This window comes from Bos taurus, chromosome 22, assembly GCF_002263795.3.
Source record: "Bos taurus isolate L1 Dominette 01449 registration number 42190680 breed Hereford chromosome 22, ARS-UCD2.0, whole genome shotgun sequence".
In the NCBI taxonomy this organism is placed as follows: domain Eukaryota; kingdom Metazoa; phylum Chordata; class Mammalia; order Artiodactyla; family Bovidae; genus Bos; species Bos taurus.
The window spans coordinates 1,569,732-1,590,949 of record NC_037349.1 but is presented as its reverse complement, the minus strand read 5'-3'; the positions used below and the strand labels follow the sequence as shown (position 1 = coordinate 1,590,949).

Sequence of the window (21,218 nt, the reverse complement as noted above, 5' to 3'; positions counted from 1 at the left end):
CTTCCCTGGAAAATCCCAGGGATGAAGGAGCCTGGTAGGCTGTAGTCCATGGGGTCGCACAGAGTCGGACATGACTGAAGTGACTTAGCAGAAGTAGCAGCAGCGAGTTTTGTTTCGAGAGCATTTTAACAAGTCCAATTTGTTCAACAAAGTTAGCTTAGATGCCCAATTAACATAATCAGCTATATAGTAATATAATACTTTTAAGACAAATAATACATTAAAAAATACACACAAAATTAAGAAAGCATTTTTTTTTACCTTTCTCAGATTTTTAAAAAATTTTTAACTTAAATTTATTTATTTTAATTGGAGAGTAATTACTTTACAATATTGTATTGGTTTTGCCATACATTAACATGAATCCACCACAGGTGTACACGTGTTCCCAATTCTGAACCCCCTTCCCACCTCCCTCCCCATACCATCCCTGTGGGTCATCCCAGTGCACCAGCCCCAAGCATCCTGTATCCTGCATCGAACCTGGACTGACGATTTGTTTTTTATATGATATTATACTTGTTTTAATGTCATTCTCCCAAAGCATCTCACCCTCTCCCTCTCCCACGGAGTCCAAAAGACTGTTCTATACATCTGTGTCTCTTTTGCTGTCTTGCATACAGAGTTATCGCTACCATCTTTCTAAATTCCATATATATGCGTTAGTATACTGTATTGGTGTTTTTCTTTCTGACCTACTTCACTCTGTATAATCGGCTCCAGTTTCATCCACCTCATTAGAACTGATTCAAATGTATTCTTTTTAATGGCTGAGTAATACTCCATTGTGTATATGTACCACAGCTGTCTTATCCATTCATCTACTGATGGACATCTAGGTTGCTTCCATGTCCTGCATAATATAAACAGTACTGCAATGAACATTGGGGTACACGTGTCTCTTTCAATTCTGGTTTCCTCAGTGTGTATCCCCAGCAGTGGAATTGCTGGGTCATAAGGCAGTTCTATTTCCAGTTTTTTAAGGAATCTCCACATTGTTCTCCATAGTGGCTATACTAGTTTGCATTCCCACCAACAGTGTAAGAGGGTTCCCTTTTCTTCACACCCTCCCCAGCATTTATTGCTTGTAGACTTTTGGATCACAGCCATTCTGACTGGCATGAAATGGTACCTCATTGTGGTTTTGATTCGCATTTCTATAATAATGAGTAATGTTGAGCATCTTTTCATGTGCTTGTTAGCCATCTGTATGTCTTCTTTGGAGAAATGTCTATTTAGTTCTATGGCCCATTTTTTGGTTGGGTCGTTTGTTTTTCAGGAATTGAGCTGCAGGAGTTGCTTGTATATATTTGAGATTAGTTGTTTGTCAGTTGCTTCATTTGCTATTATTTTCTCCCATTCTGAAGGCTGTCTTTTCACCTTGCTTAGAGTTTCTTTTGTTGTGCAGAAGCTTTTAATTTTAATTAAGTCCCATTTGTTTATTCTTGCTTTTATTTCCAATATTCTGGGAGGTGGGTCATAGAGGATCCTGCTGTGATGTATGTTGGAGAGTGTTTTGCCTATGTTCTCCTCTAAGAGTTTTATAGTTTTTGGTATTACATTTAGACCTTTAATCCATTTTGAGTTTATTTTTGTGTATGGTGTTAGATAGTGTACTAGTTTCATTCTTTTACAAGTGGTTGACCAGTTTTCCCAGCACCACTTGTTAAAGAGATTGTCTTTTCTCCACTGTATATTCTTGCCTCCTTTGTCAAAGATAAGGTGTCCATACATGCATGGATTTATCTCTAGGCTTTCTATTTTGTTCCATTGATCTATATTTCTGTCTTTGTGCCAGTACCATACTGTCTTGATGACTGTGGCTTTGTAGTAGAGCCTGAAGTCAGGCAGGTTGATTCCTCCAGTTCCATTCTTCTTTCTCAAGATTGCTTTGGCTATTCGAGGTTTTTTGTATTTCTATACAAATTGTGAAATTATTTGTTCTAGCTCTGTGAAAAATACCGTTGGTAGCTTGATAGGGATTGTATTGAATCTATAGATTGCTTTGGGTAGTATACTCGTTTTCACTATATTGATTCTTCTGATCCATGAACATGGTATATTTCTCCATCTATTAGTGTCCTCTTTGATTTCTTTCACCAGTGTTTTATAGTTTTCTATATATAGCTCTTTAGTTTCTTTAGGTAGATATATTCCTAAGTATTTTATTATTTTCATTGCAATGGTGAATGGGATTGTTTCCTTAATTTCTCTTTCTATTTTCTCATTATTAGTGTATAGGAATGCAAGGGATTTCTGTGTGTTGATTTTATATCCTGCAACTTTACTATATTCATTGATTAGCTCTAGTAATTTTATGATGGGGTCTTTAGGGTTTTCTATGTAGAGGATCATGTCATCTGCAAACAGTGAGAGTTTTACTTCTTTTCCAATTTGGATTCCTTTTATTTCTTTTTGTGCTCTGATTGCTGTGGCCAAAACTTCCAAAACTATGTTGAATAGTAGTGGTTAAAGTGGACACCTTTGTCTTGTTCCTGACTTTAGGGGAAATGCTTTCAATTTTTCACCATTAAGGATAATGTTTGCTGTGGGTTTGTCATATATGGCTTTTATTATGTTGAGGTATGTTCCTTCTATGCCTGCTTTCTGGAGAGTTTTTATCATAAATGGATGTTGAATTTTGTCAAAGGCTTTCTCTGCACTATTGAGATAATCATATAGCTTTTATTTTTCCATTTGTTAATGTGGTGTATTACATTGATTGATTTGCAGATATTGAAGATTCCTTGCATCCCTGGGATAAAGCCCACTTGGTCATGGTGTATGATCTTTTTAATGTGTTGTTGGATTCTGATGGCTAGAATTTTGTTAAGGATTTTTGCACTTATGTTCATCAGTGATATTGGCCTGTAGTTTTCTTTTTTTGTGGCATCTTTGCCAGGTTTTGGTATTAGGGTGATGGTGGCTTCATAGAATGATTTTGGAAGTTTACCTTCCTCTGCAATTTTCTGGAAGAGTTTGAGTAGGACAGGTGTTAGCTCTTCTCTAAATTTTTGGTGGAATTCAGCTGTGAAGCCGTCTGGACCTAGGCTTTTGTTTGCTGGAAGATTTCTGATTACAGTTTCAATTTCGGTGCTTGTGATGGGTCTGTTAAGATTTTCTACTTCCTCCTTGTTCAGTTTTGGAAAGTTGTACTTTTCTAAGAATTTGTCCATTTCTTCTACATTGTCCATTTTATTGGCATATAATTGCTGATAGTAGTCACTTATGATCCTTTGTATTTCTGTGTTGTCTGTTGTGATCTTTCCATTTTCATATCTAATTTTATTGAGTTGATTTCTCTCCCTTTGTTTCTTGATGAGTCTGGCTAAGGGTTTGTCAGCTTAATTTATCCTTTCAAAGAACCAGCTTTGGCTTTGTTGATTTTTGCTATGGTCTCTTTTGTTTCTTTTGCATTTATTTCTGCCCTAATTTTTAAGATTTCTTTCCTTCTACTAACCCTGGAATTTTTTATTTCTTCCTTTTCTAGTTGCTTTAGGTTTAGAGATAGGTTATTTATTTGACTTTTTTCTTGTTTCTTGAGGTATGCCTGTATTGCTATGAACTTTCCCCTTAGCACTGCTTTTCAGTGTCCCACAGGTTTTGGGTTGTTGTGTTTTCATTTTCATTCATTTATATGCATATTTTGATTTCTTTTTTGATTTCTCCTCTGATTTGTTGGTTATTCAGCAGCGTGTTGTTCAGCCTCCATATGTTGGAATTTTTAATAGTTTTTCTCCTGTAATTGAGATCTAATCTTACTGCATTATGGTCAGAAAAGATGCTTGGAATGATTTCAATCTTTTTAAATTACCAAGGCTAGATTTATGGCCCAGGATGTGATCTATCCTGGAGAAGGTTCCGTGTGCACTTGAGAAAAAGGTAAAATTCATTGTTTTGGGGTGGGAAAGATATAAACATCTGAATGCAGAGTTCCAAAGAATAGCAAGAAGAGATAAGAAAGCCTTCTTCAGCAATCAATGCAAAGAGATAGAGGAAAACAAAGAATGGGAAAGACTAGGGATCTCTTCAAGAAAATCAGAGATACCAAAGGAACACATCATGCAAAGATGGGCTCAATAAAGGACAGAAATGGTATGGACCTAACAGAAGCAGAAGATATTAAGAAGAGGTGCCAAGAATACACAGAACTGTACAAAAAATCTTCATGACCCAGATAATCACGATGGTGTGATCAGTCACCTAGAGCCAGACATCCTGGAATGTGAAGTCAAGTGGGCCTTAGAAAGCATCACTATGAACAAAGCTAGTGGAGGTAATGGAATTCCAGTTGAGCTATTCCAAATCCTGAAAGATGATGCTGTGAAAGTGCTGCACTCAATATGCCAGCAAATTTGGAAAACTCAGCAGTGGCCACAGGACTGGAAAAGGTCAGTTTTCATTCCAATCCCAAAGAAAGGCAATGCCAAAGAGTGCTCAAACTACTGCACAATTGCACTCATCTCACATGCTAGTAAAGTAATGCTCAAAATTCTTCAAGCCAGGCTTCAGCAATATGTGAACCGTGAACTTCCTGATGTTCAAGCTGGTTTTAGAAAAGGCAGAGGAACCAGAGATCAAATTGCCAACATCTGCTGGATCATGGAAAAAGCAAGAGAGTTCCAGAAAAGCATCTATTTCTGCTTTATTGACTATGCCAAAGCCTTTGACTGTGTGGATCACAATAAACTGTGGAAAATTCTGAAAGAGATGGGAATACCAGACCACCTGATCTGCCTCTTGAGAAATGTGTATGCAGGTCAGGAAGCAACAGTTAGAACTGGACATGGAACAACAGACTGGTTCCAAATAGGAAAAGGAGTTCGTCAAGGCTGTATATTGTCCCCCTGCTTATTTAGCTTATATGCAGAGTACATCATGAGAAACGCTGGACTGGAAGAAACACAATCTGGAATCAAGATTGCTGGGAGAAATATCAATAACCTCAGATATGCAGATGACACCACCCTCGTGGCAGAAAGTGAAGAGGAACTAAAAAGCCTCTTGATGAAAGTGAAAGTGGAGAGTGAAAAAGTTGGCTTAAAGCTCAACATTCAGAAAACTAAGATCATGGCATCTGGTCCCATCACTTCATGGGAAATAGATGGGGAAACAGTGTCAGACTTTATTTTTCTGGGCTCTAAAATCACTACAGATGGTGACTGCAGCCATGAAATTAAAAGACGCTTACTCCTTGGAAGGAAAGTTATGACCAACCTAGATAGCATATTCAAAAGCAGAGACATTACTTTGCCAACAAAGGTTCATCTAGTCAAGGCTATGGTTTTTCCTGTGGTCATGTATGGATGTGAGTGTTGGACTGTGAAGAAGGCTGAGCGCCGAAGAATTGATGCTTTTGAACTGTGGTGTTGGAGAAGACTCTTGAGAGTCCCTTGCACTGCAAGGAGATCCAACCAGTCCATTCTAAAGGAGATCAGCCCTGAGTGTTCTTTGGAGGGAATGATGCTAAAGCTGAAACTCCAGTACTTTGGCCACCTCATGCGAAGAGTTGACTCATTGGAAAAGACTCTGATGCTGGGAGGGATTAGGGGCAAGAGGAGAAGGGGATGACAGAGGATGAGATGGCTGGATGGCATTACTGACTTGATGGACGTGAGTCTGAGTGAACTCTGGGAGTTGGTGATGGACAGGGAGGCCTGGCGTGTTGCGATTCATTTGGTCGCAAAGAGTCGAACATGACCGAGCGACTGATCTGATCTGATCTGTCCTATAGATATCAATTAGGTCTAAGTTGCCTATTGTATCATTTAAAGTTTGTGTTTCCTTGTTAATTTTCTGTTTAGTTGATCTGTCCATAGGTGTGGGTGGGGTATTAAAGTCTCCCACTATTATTGTGTTATTGTTAATTTCCCCTTTCATACTTGTTAGCATTTGCCTTACATATTGTGGTGCTCCTATGTAGGGTGTATATTTATTTATAATTGTTATATCTTCTTCTTGATTGATCCTTTGATCATTATGTAGTGTCCTTCTTTGTCTCTTTTCACAGCCTTTGTTTTAAAGTCTATTTTATCTGATATGAGTACTGCTACTCCTGCTTTCTTTTGGTCTCTATTTATATGGAATATATTTTTCCAGCCCTTCACTTTCAGTCCGTTTGTGTCCCTTGTTTTGAGCTGGGTCTCTTGTAGACAACATATATAGGAGTCTTGTTTTTGTATCCATTCAGCCAGTCTTTGTCTTTTGGTTGGGGCATTCAACCCATTTACGTTTAAGGTAATTATTGATAAGTATGATCCCGTTGCCATTTACTTTATTGTTTTGGGTTCAAATTTATACACCCTTTCTGTGTTTCCTGTCTAGAGAAGATCCTTTAGCATTTGTTGGAGAGCTGGTTTGGTGGTGCTGAATTCTCTCAGCTTTTGCTTGTCTGTAAAGCTTTGGATTTCTCCTTCATATTTGAATGAGATCCTTGCTGAGTACAGTAATCTGGGCTGTAGGTTATTTTCTTTCATCGCTTTAAGTATGTCTTGCCATTCCCTCCTGGCCTGAAGAGTTTCTATTGAAAGATCAGCTGTTATCCTATGGGAATTCCCTTGTGTGTTATTTGTTGTTTTTCCCTTGCTGCTTTTAATATTTGTTCTTTGTGTTTGATCTTTATTAATTTGATTAATATGTGTCTCGGGGTGTTTCACCTTGGGTTTATCCTGTTTTGGCCTCTCTGGGTTTCTTGGACTTGGGTGATCATTTCCTTCCACATTTTAGGGAAGTTTTCAACTATTATCTCCTTAAGTATTTTCTCATGGTCTTTCTTTTTGTCTTCTTCTTCTGGGACTCCTATGATTCGACTGTGGGGGCGTTTAACATTGTCCCAGAGGTCTCTGAGATTGTCCTCATTTCTTTTAATTCGTTTTTCTTTTTTCCCTCTCTGATTCATTTATTTCTACCATTCTATCTTCTATTTCACTAATCCTATCTTCTGCCTCGGTTATTCTACTATTTGTTGCCTCCAGAGTGTTTTTTATCTCATTTATTGCACTATTCATTATATACTGACTCTTTTTTAAAATTTCTTCTAGGTCCTTGTTAAACCTTTCTTGCATCTTCTCAATCCTTGTCCCTAGGCTATTTATCTGTGATTCCATTATTATGTCAAGATTTTGGATCATTTTCACTATCATTTTTTGGAATTCTTTATCAGGTAGATTCCCTATCTCTTCCTCTTTTGTTTGGTTTGGTGGGCATTTATCCTGTTCCTTTACCTGCTGGGCATTCCTCTGTCTCATCATCTTGTTTATATTGTTGAGTTTGGGGTGGCCTTTCTGTATTCTGGCAGTTTGTGGAGTTCTCTTTATTGTGGACTTTCCTCACTGCGGTTGGGGTTGTAGTGGTGGCTTATCAAGGTTTCTTGGTTAGGGAAGCTTGTGTCGGTGTTCTGGTGGGTGGAGCTGGATTTCTTCTCTCTGGAGTGCAATGAAGTGTCCAGTAACGAGTTATGAGATGTCAATGGTTTCGGAGTAACTTTGGGCAGCCTGTATATTAAAGCTCAAGGCTGTGTTCCTGTGTTGCTGGAGAATTTGCATGGCATGTCTTGCTCTGGAAATTGTTGGCCCTTGGGTGGTGCTTGGTTTCAGTGTAGGTATGGAGGCATTTGATGAACTCCTATCAATTAATGTTCCCTGGAGTCAGGAGTTCTCTGATGTTCTCAGGATTTGGACTTAAGCCTCCTGCTTCTGGTTTTCAGTCTTATTTTTACAGTAGTCTCAAGACTTCTCCTTCTATACAGCACCGTTGATAAAACATCTAGGTTAAAGATGAAAAGTTTCTCCACAGTGAGGGACACCTAGATAGGTTCACAGAGTTACATGGAGAAGAAATGAGGGAGGAGGGAGTTAGAGGTAACCCGAATGAGATGAGGTGGAATCAAAAGAGGAGAGAGCAAGCTAGCCAGTAATCACTTCCTTATGTGTGCTCCACAGTCTGGACCGCTCAGAGATGTTCATGGAGTTATACAGAGAAGAGAAGAGGGAGGAAGGAGACAGAGGTGGCCAGGAGGATAAAATGGGTAGTGAAAAGGAGAGAGACAGATCCAGCCAGTAATCAGTTCTCTAAGTATTCTCTACCATCTGGAACACACAGAGATTCACAGAGTTGGGTAGAGAAGACAAGGGGGAGGGAGGAGACAGAGGCGACCTGGTAGAGAAAAAGGAAAGTCCAAAGGGGGAGAGAGCAGTCAAGCCAGTAATCTCACTCCCAAGTTAAAATGGGTACTGAAGATTGGGTTCTTAAAGGTACAAAATTTTAAACAAATACCATAAAGCAAAGATTAAAAATCTAGAGTAGAGGTTGGATTTTCAAAAATATAATATTAAAGAAAAGAAGAAGAAGAAAAAAAAAAACCAAAGTCACAAAAATTATTAAAAAAAATATATATATATGAAGTTTGCTTTAAAAAATAGGGTCTTTTTTTGGAAAAGTAATAGTAGGGTATAAAAATGAAAATTAAAGGAGTAATAGAGAACTTAAAAATTTTAAAAAGTTAAAAAAAAGAAAAAAAAAAGAATGATTGTAAAAATAGTAAAAATGTATCTAGGACTTTCTCTGGTGGTGTTGTGGGCAGTGTAGGGTCAGTTCATTTTCAGATAGTTCCTTGGTCCGGCTTATATTTCTCAAGATCTATAGGCCCCTTCCTATGTAGTCAGTACTAACTACAGGGTTTTAATCTGTTGCACATGTCACTTCCAAGGCGGTTCCCTCTGTTTTAGCTTCTTCTGTTTGCTGGTCTCTTCAGTGTCTGATTTCCTCCCTGACACAAGGGGGCAGTGGTGGACACTTTTTTAGGCTCACTTGTTCAGTCGCGCTGTGGGGAGCGAGGGACGCTGCAAACAAATAACACTGGCGTGTGCTCACAGTGACTCAGCCACACTGGGCCTGCCCCCGCTCATGGCACGTGTGCCCTCCCTGCCCACACAACTGAGACTCTAGGTTGCTCCACAGGGAACTGTCCGAGGCCAGCCCTGGCCTGCATGCACCTCCCAGGTCTAAGCCACTCAGGTTCAGGCACTCGGGTAGTCCTCAGAGGTGCAGACTCAATTGGGCCTGTGTTTTGTGCCTGTCCCAGGTCTGAGCAGCTCAGGTGATGAGGTGTTTGGCAAGTGCAGTCACTGCAACTTATCGCCTCTCCCATCCCTGCTGCTTGGTTTTCTGGGTGTACAACCCGCGCACCTTCTCAGGTGGATGATGACTGTCCAGAACACCAAGAAGTCTTAGCAAAGAAGCATGATTGCAGTTTAGTAGATAATGTCTCTCTGGGGCTGCGATTGCCCTCTTCCGTCTCTGGCTGCCTGTCACCAGAGGAGGATGGTCTGCAGCTGGCTAGTTCTGTTCAGTCCTTTGTTCTGTGCGCGGTCCTGGTGGTGTCTTAGGTTAGTGCTTTTCGCATAGTAGCTATCCCACAGTCTGGTTTGCTAGCCCAAGTTAGTTCACTCTGATTACCCTTGGGGCATTCAGGCCTGATCCTTACTCTAAGCAGTGCAGCCCGCTCCTCCCTGCCCAGACCCTGCTTGCTAGTGGTGGATGCAGGCGTCTGCGCTGCTTCTCTGCTGGGGGAGTTACTGTTGGAGGAGTTACCGTTGGACACGTAATCTGTGGGTTTTAATTATTTATTTTTCCTCCCTGTTTATGTTACCCTCTGTGCTTCCAAGGCTCGCCACAGAGTCGCCAGTGAGAGTGTTTCCTGGTGTTTGGAAACTTCTCTTTTTAAGACTCCCTTTCCAGGACAGAGCTCCATCCCTACCTCTTTTGCCTTTTTTTTTTTTTGTCTTTTATATTTTTTCCTACCTCCTTTTGAAGACAATGGGCTGCTTTTCTGGGTGCCTGATGTCCTCTGCTGGCATTCAGAAGTTGTTTTGTGGAATTTACTCAGCGTTTAAATGTTCCTTTGATGAATTTGTCAGGGAGAAAGTCGTCTTCCCATCCTATTCCTCTGCCATCTTAGGACCGCCCTCAAGAAAGCATTTTTAATCTTACAGTTCAGTACCTTGAAAAATACTGTAGTACCAGCTACATCACTGCTGCTTTTACGCTTGCCTCTGGATATCCTGGGCTTGAAATAAAGCCTCTCTATTGCTGTTCTGAATGCAGTACTATACAACAAAGTACACAAAAATATGAACACTTGAGAGAATACACATAGGTGGCAATGAACATGAGACATGTGAACTAACTTCCGTGATTGGATATGCAAACTCAAGTTAGCACCTTTGAATGTTTGTTACTTGAAGGTCCATATGTAGGGACCTTTCTGTAACTGAAATTAAAATTATAGTAGTGGGAATTAACAGCAGATTAGGTGATACAGAGGAGTGCATTAGTGACCTGGGAGATAGAATAATGGGGATCACCCAATCAAAACAGCAAAAAAAAAAAAATGTATATATATATATATATATATATATACATATACATTTTTTTTTAATGAAAATAGTTTAAGGGACTTCTAGGACAACATCACACATGCTAACATTCACATAGTGTGGTTCTCAGAAGAAGAGACAGAAAAGAGAGTGCAGTGTGTATTTGATATAATTATGTCTGGAAATTTCTTTCCTGATGTTGAAGAAGGAAACAGATATCCAGGTACAAGAAGAACAGATGGTCCCAAACAAGATGAACCCAAAGAGACCTCCACCAAAACCTACAGTAATTAAAATGGCAAAAGTTAAAACTAAAGAGATGATTCTAAAAGTAGCAAGAGAAAAACAAAGTGTCAGTTACAGGGAAATCCCATAAGGCTTTCAGACTGATTTTTCTACAGAAACATTGAAGATCAGAAGGGAGTTGTATGATATATTTATAGTACTGAAAGGAAAAAAAAAAACAACAACAAAAAAACAAAAACAACCTAACACCTAGGATACCAGCAAAGTTGAAATCAATCCTGAATACTTGTTGGAAGGATTGATGCTTAAGCTAAAGCTCAAGTATTTTGGTCATGTAATGTGAACAGCCAACTCATTGGAAAAGTCCCTGATGCTGGGAAAAATGGAGGGCAGTAGAAGAGGGTATCTGAGGATGAGATGGCTGGATGGCATCACCAATGCAATGGATATGAACTTGGGCAAACTTCAGGAAATGGTGAGGGACAGGGAAGCCTGGTGTGCTGCAGTCCATGGGTTGCAGTCGGACATGACTGGATGACTGAACAACAATACATAACATATGGAATCTAGAGAGATGATAGTAATGAACCCATTTGCAGCAAAGGAGACACAAACATAGTGAAGAGACTTATGGACACAGTAGTGGAAGGAGAGGGTGGGGTGAATTGAGAGAATAGTATAGAAACATATACATTACTACATATAACATTGAAAGTGAAAGTGTTAGTCTCTCACTCGTGTCCGATTCTTTGCGACCCCATGGACTATAGCCTCTCCAGGCTCCTCTGTCCACAGGATTCTCCAGGCAAGAATACTGAAGTGGGTTGCCATGCTCTTCTCCAGGGGATCTTCCTGACCCAGGGATTGAACACAGGTCCCTGGTGGCTCAGACGTTAAGTGTCTGCCTGCAATGCAGGAGACCTGGGTTTGATCCCTGGGTTGGGAAGATCCCCTGGAGAAGGAAATGGCAACCCACTCTTGCCTGGTAAATCCCATGGACAGAGGAGCCTGGTAGACTACAGTCCAAGGGATTGCAGAGTCGGACACGGCTGAGTAACTGCACTTTAACTTTCTGCTGAATTGCAGGCAGATTCTTTATTGTCTAAGTCACCAGGGAAGCCCCTATGTAAAATTAGAGCTTTTGAATTAAAAAATAGACAAATATGGTAGTAAGTGCCAGAAATTTTTAAATTATGCTAACCAATGATCTTGAAAATTTGTTCCATGGGCATCTAGAATAGCCTCTACTACTGTTTAGCTGTGATAGAAACAATTCTCCCATTAGTAGGCTGATTGATATCTCTTGCCTCCAAAATCTGAGAAAGTTTTTAGCATTTAATGTGTCATATTGTCTATAGTTAAAATTTATGACATAAAGCTTAAACTTCGAGTAACTGGGTTGCATTTTATTTTTATAGCATCATGCTTTGTAAGACTCTCACTAATCAAGTTGTGTTGATCTTGCTCCTATACAGCTGGTAAAGTCCAGTAAGTTGCCACTCCCCAGAATCTTTCCTTCCTTTTGGTGCACCAAGTGTGGTATTCAGGTCCTGTATTATTAGGATGCCTCTTTGTTTCATTGGCCAGTGAGTAGGAGTGGTTTTAAGGAGAATCACTTATATAGAAGAAGCGGACCCCATCCATCCATCCTGAGACTGGGAGCAACTTCCAACACAGTCTGTAACCCTTGCCCATGAGCCAACCTGCAAAGTGAACAGACCACTCCCTCTCCTTCCCAGATTTTCCAAATGTCTTTTGAAAAGTCTTGGATTGAGAAGTACCCTTGAAGTTCATCTTGTCCAGATTCCCTTGAGTGCAAGCACCATGGGGGACACAGAGCAGAATTCAGCCTGTGGACTGGTCCTGACTTTGACTAGAGTGCTGTGATGAGCTTATCTTTCCTTAGATGCCTCACTCCAGATGCAGAAACCCGCCCAGATATTGTAGAAGTCAGCTCCATGATATCAGATATCATGATGAAGTATGTAGACAATTTATCCACATCCCAGCTGGCCTTGGAGAAGAAGCTGGAACGGGAACGGAGGCGCACACAGAGGTATTTTATGGAAGCCAACCGGAATGCAATCATATGTCAGCAGGAGCCTACTCTGCTGTCTCAGGTAAATGGGATTCTTTCAGTGTCTTCAGGATGAATTCCAATAGGTGTCTGAGGCTGTTCATGTTTGTCTTAAGGAAAATTCATCTTAAGTTAGAAAAATATTAATTGCTGCATGTGATATTTCACTATGACATTTTAATCCATTCTGATATCTTAAAATTAAGTCAATATAATTTTTTTCAATTTTATTTTATTATTTTTTTCTCTTTATTTTATTTTTTATTTTATTATTATTATTATTATTATTTACTTTACAATATTGTATTGGTTTTGCCATACATCAACATGCATCCGCACGGGTGTACACGTGTTCCGCATCCTGAACCCCACTCCTGCCTCCCTCCCCATACCATCCCTCTGGGTCATCCTAATGCACCAGCCCCAAGCTTCCTGTATCCTGCATCAAAATATAATTGAATTCCAAAGAACTAACTCATAATTTGTTGTATATTACAAAACAAGAGGTATCAAAAAGATAACTTAGAAATTCTTTGAATTTATAATATGGCTGCTGCTGCTGCTAAGTCGCTTCAGTCGTGTCTGACTCTGTGCGACTCCATAGACGGCTCCTCCATCCCTGGGATTCTCCAGGCAAGAACACTGGAGTGGGTTGCCATTTCCTTCTCCAATATATGAAAGTGAAGTCGCTCAGTCATGTCCAACTCTTCACGACCCCATGGACTGCAGCCTACCAGGCTCCTCCATCCATGGGATTTTCCAGGCAAGACTACTGGAGTGGGTTGCCATTGCCTTCTCCATTATAATATGGATCTTTGTATAAATAGCAGTGACTGCTTATATTTAATTTTTTCAGCGATTTGGATTTATAGATAGAAATATTCTATGTAAGTTTAGAAAAGGAAATAATGTTCACCTTGACTTTTTTTTATTAGCCTTTGTAATTTCATTTCTATTTGTGGTGGTAATAATTTTGCCATGGTACAAATTAGAATATGTGCTTTTATTTTTCTTGGCAGTAACCTTTAAATTAACTTGATCTTTCAGTTTATTTCTGAGTATAACCGGAATAGGGATGTCAAAGGCGCACATTTCCACAGGTGCATGTGGTAGAGCCTGTGACACTCTGTGTTGTTATTTCTCTCTGCCTTTGTTGTGTTCTATGACTTATTCTTCACTCACACTCTGGGTTCCATGAAAGCAGGGATTCAGTAAGAGGCCCTTCAACCCATCAGTGTTCTTCTTTAACCCTCCTGGAGTTGGGCCCAGCACAGTAGAGTCATAAAGCCCATCCTTGATCAGGAAATCGGGTCATTAAATTCCTTTCCAGGATCCTAAGGACCAACTGTGCCTTGGCTGGGAAAACTATATAAGAAGTTAGTCTCCAGGAAGAGCCAGTTTTGATTTCTTAAATATCAGCATTTGCAGCAAACTTTTTCTTTTTTAAGAAGGAAAGCAATACTACTTGGTGGGTTTATCTTGCCATACTTGGAATCCAGAAATTAAAGATCTGATATAGTTTTGGTGAGTTATTTTGGATTTAATTTAATTTATTTTTTTTTGGTACAGTCATGCCTTTTATTTCACTTTTCATGTGTGTGTGTGTTTTTTTAAATTGGGATATAGTTGATTTACAATATACATTGCTTTAAGGTGTTGGAGAAGGAAATGGCAACCCACTCCAGTGTTCTTGCCTAGAGAATCCTGTGGACAGAGGAGCCTGGTGGGCTGCTGTCCATAGGGTTGCACAGAGGTGGACACGACTGAAGCGACTTAGCAGCAGCAGCATAGTGGTTTAAACTTTTTCCAATTTTACTCCATTTACTCCATATTGGTTATATTCTCAGTCCTGTAAATAGCACACTGTATCTATTTTAGTCCTAGTAGCTTGTATATCTCAGTCCCCTATCCCTGTCTTGCCCCTCTGCCTTCCATCTCCCCACCAGAAACCACTCATTTGTTCTCCAAATCTGCAGGTCTATTTGTTTTATTTTATGTATTTGTTGGTTTTATTTTTTTAAGATTTCATGTATAAGTCATATCATGCAGTACTTTTCCTTCTCTGACTTATTTCACTAAGCATAATGCCCTCCAGTTCTATCCATTTGGTTGAAAAGAGCAAAATTTCTTTTTTATGATTGAGTAGTAATCTATTGTGTATATATGTGCCACATCTTCTATATAGTATTCTGCTTATGTTTTCCTCTAGAAATTTTGTCAGTTATAGTCTTATATTTAGGCCTTTAATCCATTTTGATGTTGTTTTTCTATATGCTGTAAGAAAATGTTCTAATTTTATTATTTTACATCTAACCATCCAGTATTCCTAGCACCTGTTATTGAAGAGACTTTTCCCCATTCTGTATTCTTCCCACCTTTGTTATAGATAACAGACAGGAAATTCATGGGTTTATTCCAGGCTCTCTATTCTGATCCACTGATCTATGTATCTGTTTTTGTGCCAGTACCATACTGTATTGATGAGTGTAGCTTTGTAATATAATGTGAAGCAAGCATGATACCTCAAGCTCTAATGTTTTTCTCAAGATTGCTTTGTCTGTTTGAGATCTTTTGTGTTTCCATACACACTTAAGAATTTTTTTCTACACCTATGAAAAACACCACTGGTATTTCAATAGGGATTGCATCTAATCTGTACATTGTCAAGATCATTTTTATGATGTTAATTCTTCTAATCCATGGACAGAGTATACCTTGTCATCTTTTTTTGTCCTCATAGTTCAGGCAGTAAAGAATCCATGTGCAATGCAGGAGACTTGGGTTTGATCCCTCGTATGGGAAGACCCCCTGGAGAAGGGAATGGCAACCCCACTCCAGTATTCTTGCCTGCAGAATTCCATGGACATAGGAGCCTGGTGGGTTACGGTCCATGGGATCACAAAGAGTTGGACATGACTGAGTGACTTACACTTTTACTTTCATTTTCAGTTTCTTTCATCTGTGTCTTGGAGTTTTCCAATACAAATCTTTTACCTTCTTAATTAGATTTATTCTTAGGTATTTATTCTTTTTAATGAATGGTACATGGAGTTGTTTTCTTCATTTCTCTTTCTGATAGTTTATTCTTAATGTGCAGGAATATAACAGATTTCTGTATACTAGCTTTGTATCCTGAAACTTGACTGAATTCATCGACGAGTTATAGTAGTTTTTCTGGTACTGCCTTTAAGATTTCAATGTTTAGTATCATGTCATCTCCAAGTGAGTTTTACTGTTTCCTTTTCAATTTGGGTTCTTTTTGCTTCTTTTTCTTATCTGATTGCTGTGGCTGAGATTTCAATGTTATACTGAATAAAAGGGACAAGATTGGGCATCCTTGTCTTATCCCTGATCTTAGAAGAAATGCTTTTAGTTTTCCACTGTATAGTAGGATGCTAGCTGTGGGCTTATCGTATATGACCTTTATTATGATGAGGTATGTTCCCTCTATACCCACTTTGTGGACAGTTTTTATTATAAATGGATATTGAATTTCCCCCCAAACTTTTTCTGTATCTATTGAGTTGATCATATGATTTTTATTCTTCAGCTTTTTTTTTTAAAGGTAGAGTTGTTTTGCAATATGGTGATAGTTTCTGGCATACAGCAAGGTGATTCAGTTTTTGTATGTATATATGTGTGTATATATATATATATATATATATATATATGTTATTCTTTATCAGATTCTATTTCACTGTAAGTTATTCTAAGATATTAAATATCATTCCCTCTGCTATAAGTAAGTCCTGGTTGTTTTCTGTTTTTTATACAGTAGTGTATTTCTGTTCATCCCAAACTCCTAATTTATCCCTTTCCCCTTTGGTTGCCATAAGTTTGTTTTCTGTGTCTATGAGACAGTTTTGTAAATGAGTTCATCTGTGTCATATTTTTTAGAGTCCACATGTAAGTGATATAATGTGATATTTGTCTTTCTGTGTCTGACTTACTTCACTTAGTATGAAAATCTCTGGGTTCATTCTTGTTGTTGCAAATTGCAGTCTTTTATTCTTTTTTATTTCTGAGTAATATTTCATATACACTGTGTCTTCTTTATCCACTCATCTGTTGATGAACACTTGGGCTGCTTCCATGTCTTGGCTATTGCAAATAGCACTACTATGAACATAGGGGTGCATGTGTATTTTCAAATTAGAGTTTTCTTTGTATATATGCCCAGGAGTGGGATCATATGGCAACTGTCTTTATAAAAATGTTTTGAGGAACTTCCTTACTAGTCTCTAAAGTAACTGCATGAATTTACATTCCCACCAACAGTATATGAGGATTCCCTTTTCTCCATACCCTCTGTAACACTTATTATTTACAGACTTTTGAAGATGGCCATTCTGACTGGTGTAAAGAGATACCTCATTGTAGTTTTGATTTGCATTTTTCAAATAACAAGCAATATTGAGCATCATTTCATGTGTCTTTTGGCCATCTGTATGTCTTTTTTGGAGAAATGTCAGTTTAGGTTGCCCATTTTTCATTGGGTTGTTTTTTGGTTATTGGTCTATATGACCTATTTGTATATTTTGGAAATTATTTCCTTGTCTGTTACATCATTTGCAAATATTTTCTCTCAGTCTATATGTTGTCCTTTTGTTTCTTTTGGTGTAAAAGCTATGTTAGTTACTATGTTTAACTAGGTTAAACATAGTTTAATTAGTTTAGTTACTAATTAGTTTAATTAATTTAGTTACTAATTAGTTTAGTAACTAAACATAGTTTAGTTACTATGTTTAACTAGGTCCCATTTGTATATTTTCGCTTTTATTTCTTTTGCCTTAAGGACATATCCAAAAAATATTGGTACAATTAATGTCATAGTGTTCTGCCGTGTTATCTTCTAGGGGTTTTCTGGTGTCGTGTCTTATAATTAAGTCTTTAGGCCATTTTGAATTTATTACTGTTTGCAGTTTGAGGGTGTGTTCTAAGTTCATTTAGTTACATGTGGCTATTCAGCTTTCCCAACACCACTTTCTTTTCTCTGTTTTATTTTCTTGCCTCCTTTATTGAAGATTAATTGACCATAAGTATGTGGGTTTATTTCTGAGTTCGCTTTTGTTCCATTGATCTTTATGTCTTTACCATACTGTTTTGTTTGCTGTAGGCTGGGAGGTTATGTCTCAAGCTTTCTTCTTTTTAACTCAAGATTACTTTGGCAATTCTGGGTCTTTTTGTGGTTCCATATAATTTTTAAGATTATTTGTTTTAGTTCTATGAAAAATGTCATGGGTAATTTGATAGAGATTGCATGAAATTTGTGGATTGCTTTGGGTAGTATGGCCATCCTAACAATATTAATTCTTATAATCCAAGATCACGCAACATCTTTCCATCCCTTTGAATCATCTTCAATTTCCTTTATCAATGTTTTACAGTTTTGAGCGTATAAGTCTTTCACCTGCTTGTTCAGGTTTATCCATAAGTATTTTTTTTTTTTTTTGGCACAATTTAAAAAGATAAAAAAAAAAGGCTGTCTTCTGTTGATATTTTACTGTTAGTGAAAAGAAATGCAACCAATATCGTATGTTAATCTTGTACTCTAATAACTTGCTGAATTCATTTATCAGTTCTAGGAATTTTTGTGTGGAATTTTTAGGGTTTTCTGTAGATAGCGTCATATTATCTGCATATAATGACAGTTTTACTTCTTTCTTTCCAGTTTGGATGCCTTTAATTTCTTTGTCTTGTCTGACTGCTGTGACATTTCATATGTTGAATAGAAGTCATGAGAGTGGTTATCCTTGTTCCCTGAATTTAGTGGAAAGGCTTTCAACTTTTCACCATTGTGTATTATGTTTACTGTAAGCTTTTATTATGTTCAATTATATTACCTCTATTGAGTTGGGACATGAGTTTGAGAAAGCTCTGGGAGTTGGTGATGGACAGGGAAGCCTGGCATGCTGCAGTCCATGGGGCTGCAAAGAGTCGGATACGACTTAGTGACTGAATGGAACTGATTTTTACCTCTATATCCACTTTGGTCAAACTATTTTTCATGAATGGATGTTGAATTTTATCAAAGGATTTTTTTTGTTTTGTTTTAAAAAATTAATTTATCTATTTAATTAGAGGCTACATTACAATATTGTAGTGGTTTTTGCCATACATTGACATGAATCAGCCATGGGTGTACATGTGTTCCCCATCCTGAACCCCCCTCCCACCTCCCTCCCCATCCTATCCCTCAGGGTTATCCCAGTGCACCAGCCTTGAGCACCCTGTCTCATGCATCAAACCTGGACTGGTGATCTATTTCACATATGATAATATACATGTTTGAATGCTATTCTCTCAAATCATCCCACCCTCGCCTTTTCCCACAGAGTCCAAAAGACTGTTCTATACATCTGTCTCTTTTGCTGTCTTGCATATAGGGTCATTGTTACCATCTTTATAACTTTCATATATATGTATTAATATACTGTATTGGTGTTTTTCTTTCTGGCTTACTTCACTCTGTATAATAGGCTCCAGTTTCATCTACCTCATTAGAACTGATTCAAATGCATTCTTTTTAATGGCTGAGTAATGTTCCATTGTATATATGTACCACAGCTTTCTTATCCATTCATCTGTTGATGAACATCTAGGTTGCTTCCATGTCCTGGCTATTCTAAACAGTGCTGTGATGAACATTGGGGTACACGTGTCTCTTTCAATTCTGGTTTCCTCAGTGTGTATGCCCAGCAGTGGGATTGCTGGGTCATAAGGCAGTTCTATTTCCAGTTTTTAAAGGAATCTCCACATTGTTCTCCATAGTGACTGTACTAGTTTGCATTCCCACCAACAGTGTAAGAGGGTTCCCTTTTCTTCACACCCTCTCCAGCATTTATTGTTTGTAGACTTTTTTGATAGCAGCCATTCTGACTGGCGTGAGATGGTACCTCATTGTAGTTTTGATTTGCATTTCTCTGATAATGAGTGATGTTTATCAAAGGTTTTTACTGCATCTATGGGGCTTCCCAGGTGGTGCTAGTGGTAAAGAACTCGCTGCCAATGCAGGAGACACAAGAGACGTGGGTTTGATCCCTGGGTCCAGAAGATCCCCTAGAGGAGGACATGGCAACCCACTCCAGTATTCTTGCCTGGGAAATCCCATGGACAGAGGAGCCTGGTGGGCTACAGTCCATAGCATCGCAAAGAGTTGGAGATGACTAAACTACTTAACATGCATGCACATTGAAATGATCATGTTTTTTTTTTCAATTTCAAAAGAAAATTTCAAAAATTTTCTTTTGTTGATATGGTGTACCACATTGATGATTTGCGTATGTGGAACCATCTTTGAGACCCTGGGGTGAATCCAGCTTGATCATGGTGTATGAAAAGGATGTTTATGTGTTGTTGTATTTGCTTTGCTAATATTTTGTTGAGGATTTTTGCATTTTATTAATCAAAGATATTGGCCTATAATTTTCTTTTTTTGGCAGTGTCTGTTTTTATTATCAGTGTTAAAGTGACTTCATAGAGTAACCTTGTGAGTGTTCCCCTTCTTTTCAATCTTTTAAAAAATTTTAATTAATGTATTTCTTTTTGGCGGCACTGAGATTTTGTTACAGTGCATAGGCTCTTTGTTGCTGCACAGGGCTTTCTCTAGAGGTAGCAAGTAGGGTTTACTTTCTAGTCGCAGTGCATAGGTATCTCACTGTGGCAGCTTCTCTTGTTGCAGAGCATGGGCAGAGTGCCAAAATCAGAAATGAAACAGACAAACACCACAGAAATACAATCATAAGATATTTCTATAAACAACTATAAGCCAATATAATGGACAATGAAGAAAAAATGGACAAATTCCAAGGAATGCAGAAACTCCCAAGACTGAATCAGGAAAAGCAGAAATATTAATAGACCAATTACCAGCAATGAAATTAAAATAGTAATAAAAAGTCCAACGAGCAAAAAGTCCAGGTCTGGATGCTTCACAGGTGAACTCTACCATTTTTTAAAAAAAGTTAACACCTATCTTTCACAAACTATTCAAAAAAATTTCAGAGGAAGAAATGCTTCTAAACACATTCTTTAAGGCCAGTATCACACTAATACCAAAGCCAGACAAAGATATAATTAAAAAGATTACTACCAATATCACTGATAAACATAAATGCTAAAATCCTCAACAAAATATTAGCAAATCATATTCAACAATGCATTCAACGTATCATATATCTTCATCAAGTGGGATTCATTTGCAGGATGCAGAAATGGTTCAATATCCACAAATCAATCACTGTGAAACACCACATTAACAAACTGAAGAGCTCACCAAGAAGAAAAGTCAGTGGACCCCCCACCCCCCTCAAAAAAAAAAAAAAAAAAGAAATGAAAGTAAAGAAGTAACAACCAATTCCACAGAAATACAGAAAAAATAGACAGAAAGAAACAATGTGATGAACAATTATATGCCAACAAATTGGACAATCCAGAAGAAATAGATAAGTTTTTAGATACAGCCTGTCAAAACTGAATCAAGAAGAAATGGATAATTTGAACAGACCGATCACTGGAAG

General features: G+C 38.2%; 1 protein-coding gene across 1 annotated transcript in view; it reads left to right on the top strand.

Annotated features, from left to right (window-relative positions):
• Positions 1-21,218, top strand: part of NEK10 (NIMA related kinase 10) — a 269,835-nt gene that overhangs the window by 161,601 nt on the left and 87,016 nt on the right. The window contains 1 exon segment of the mRNA XM_059879962.1: positions 12,529-12,742. Coding sequence (XP_059735945.1) covers positions 12,529-12,742 — 214 coding nt within the window.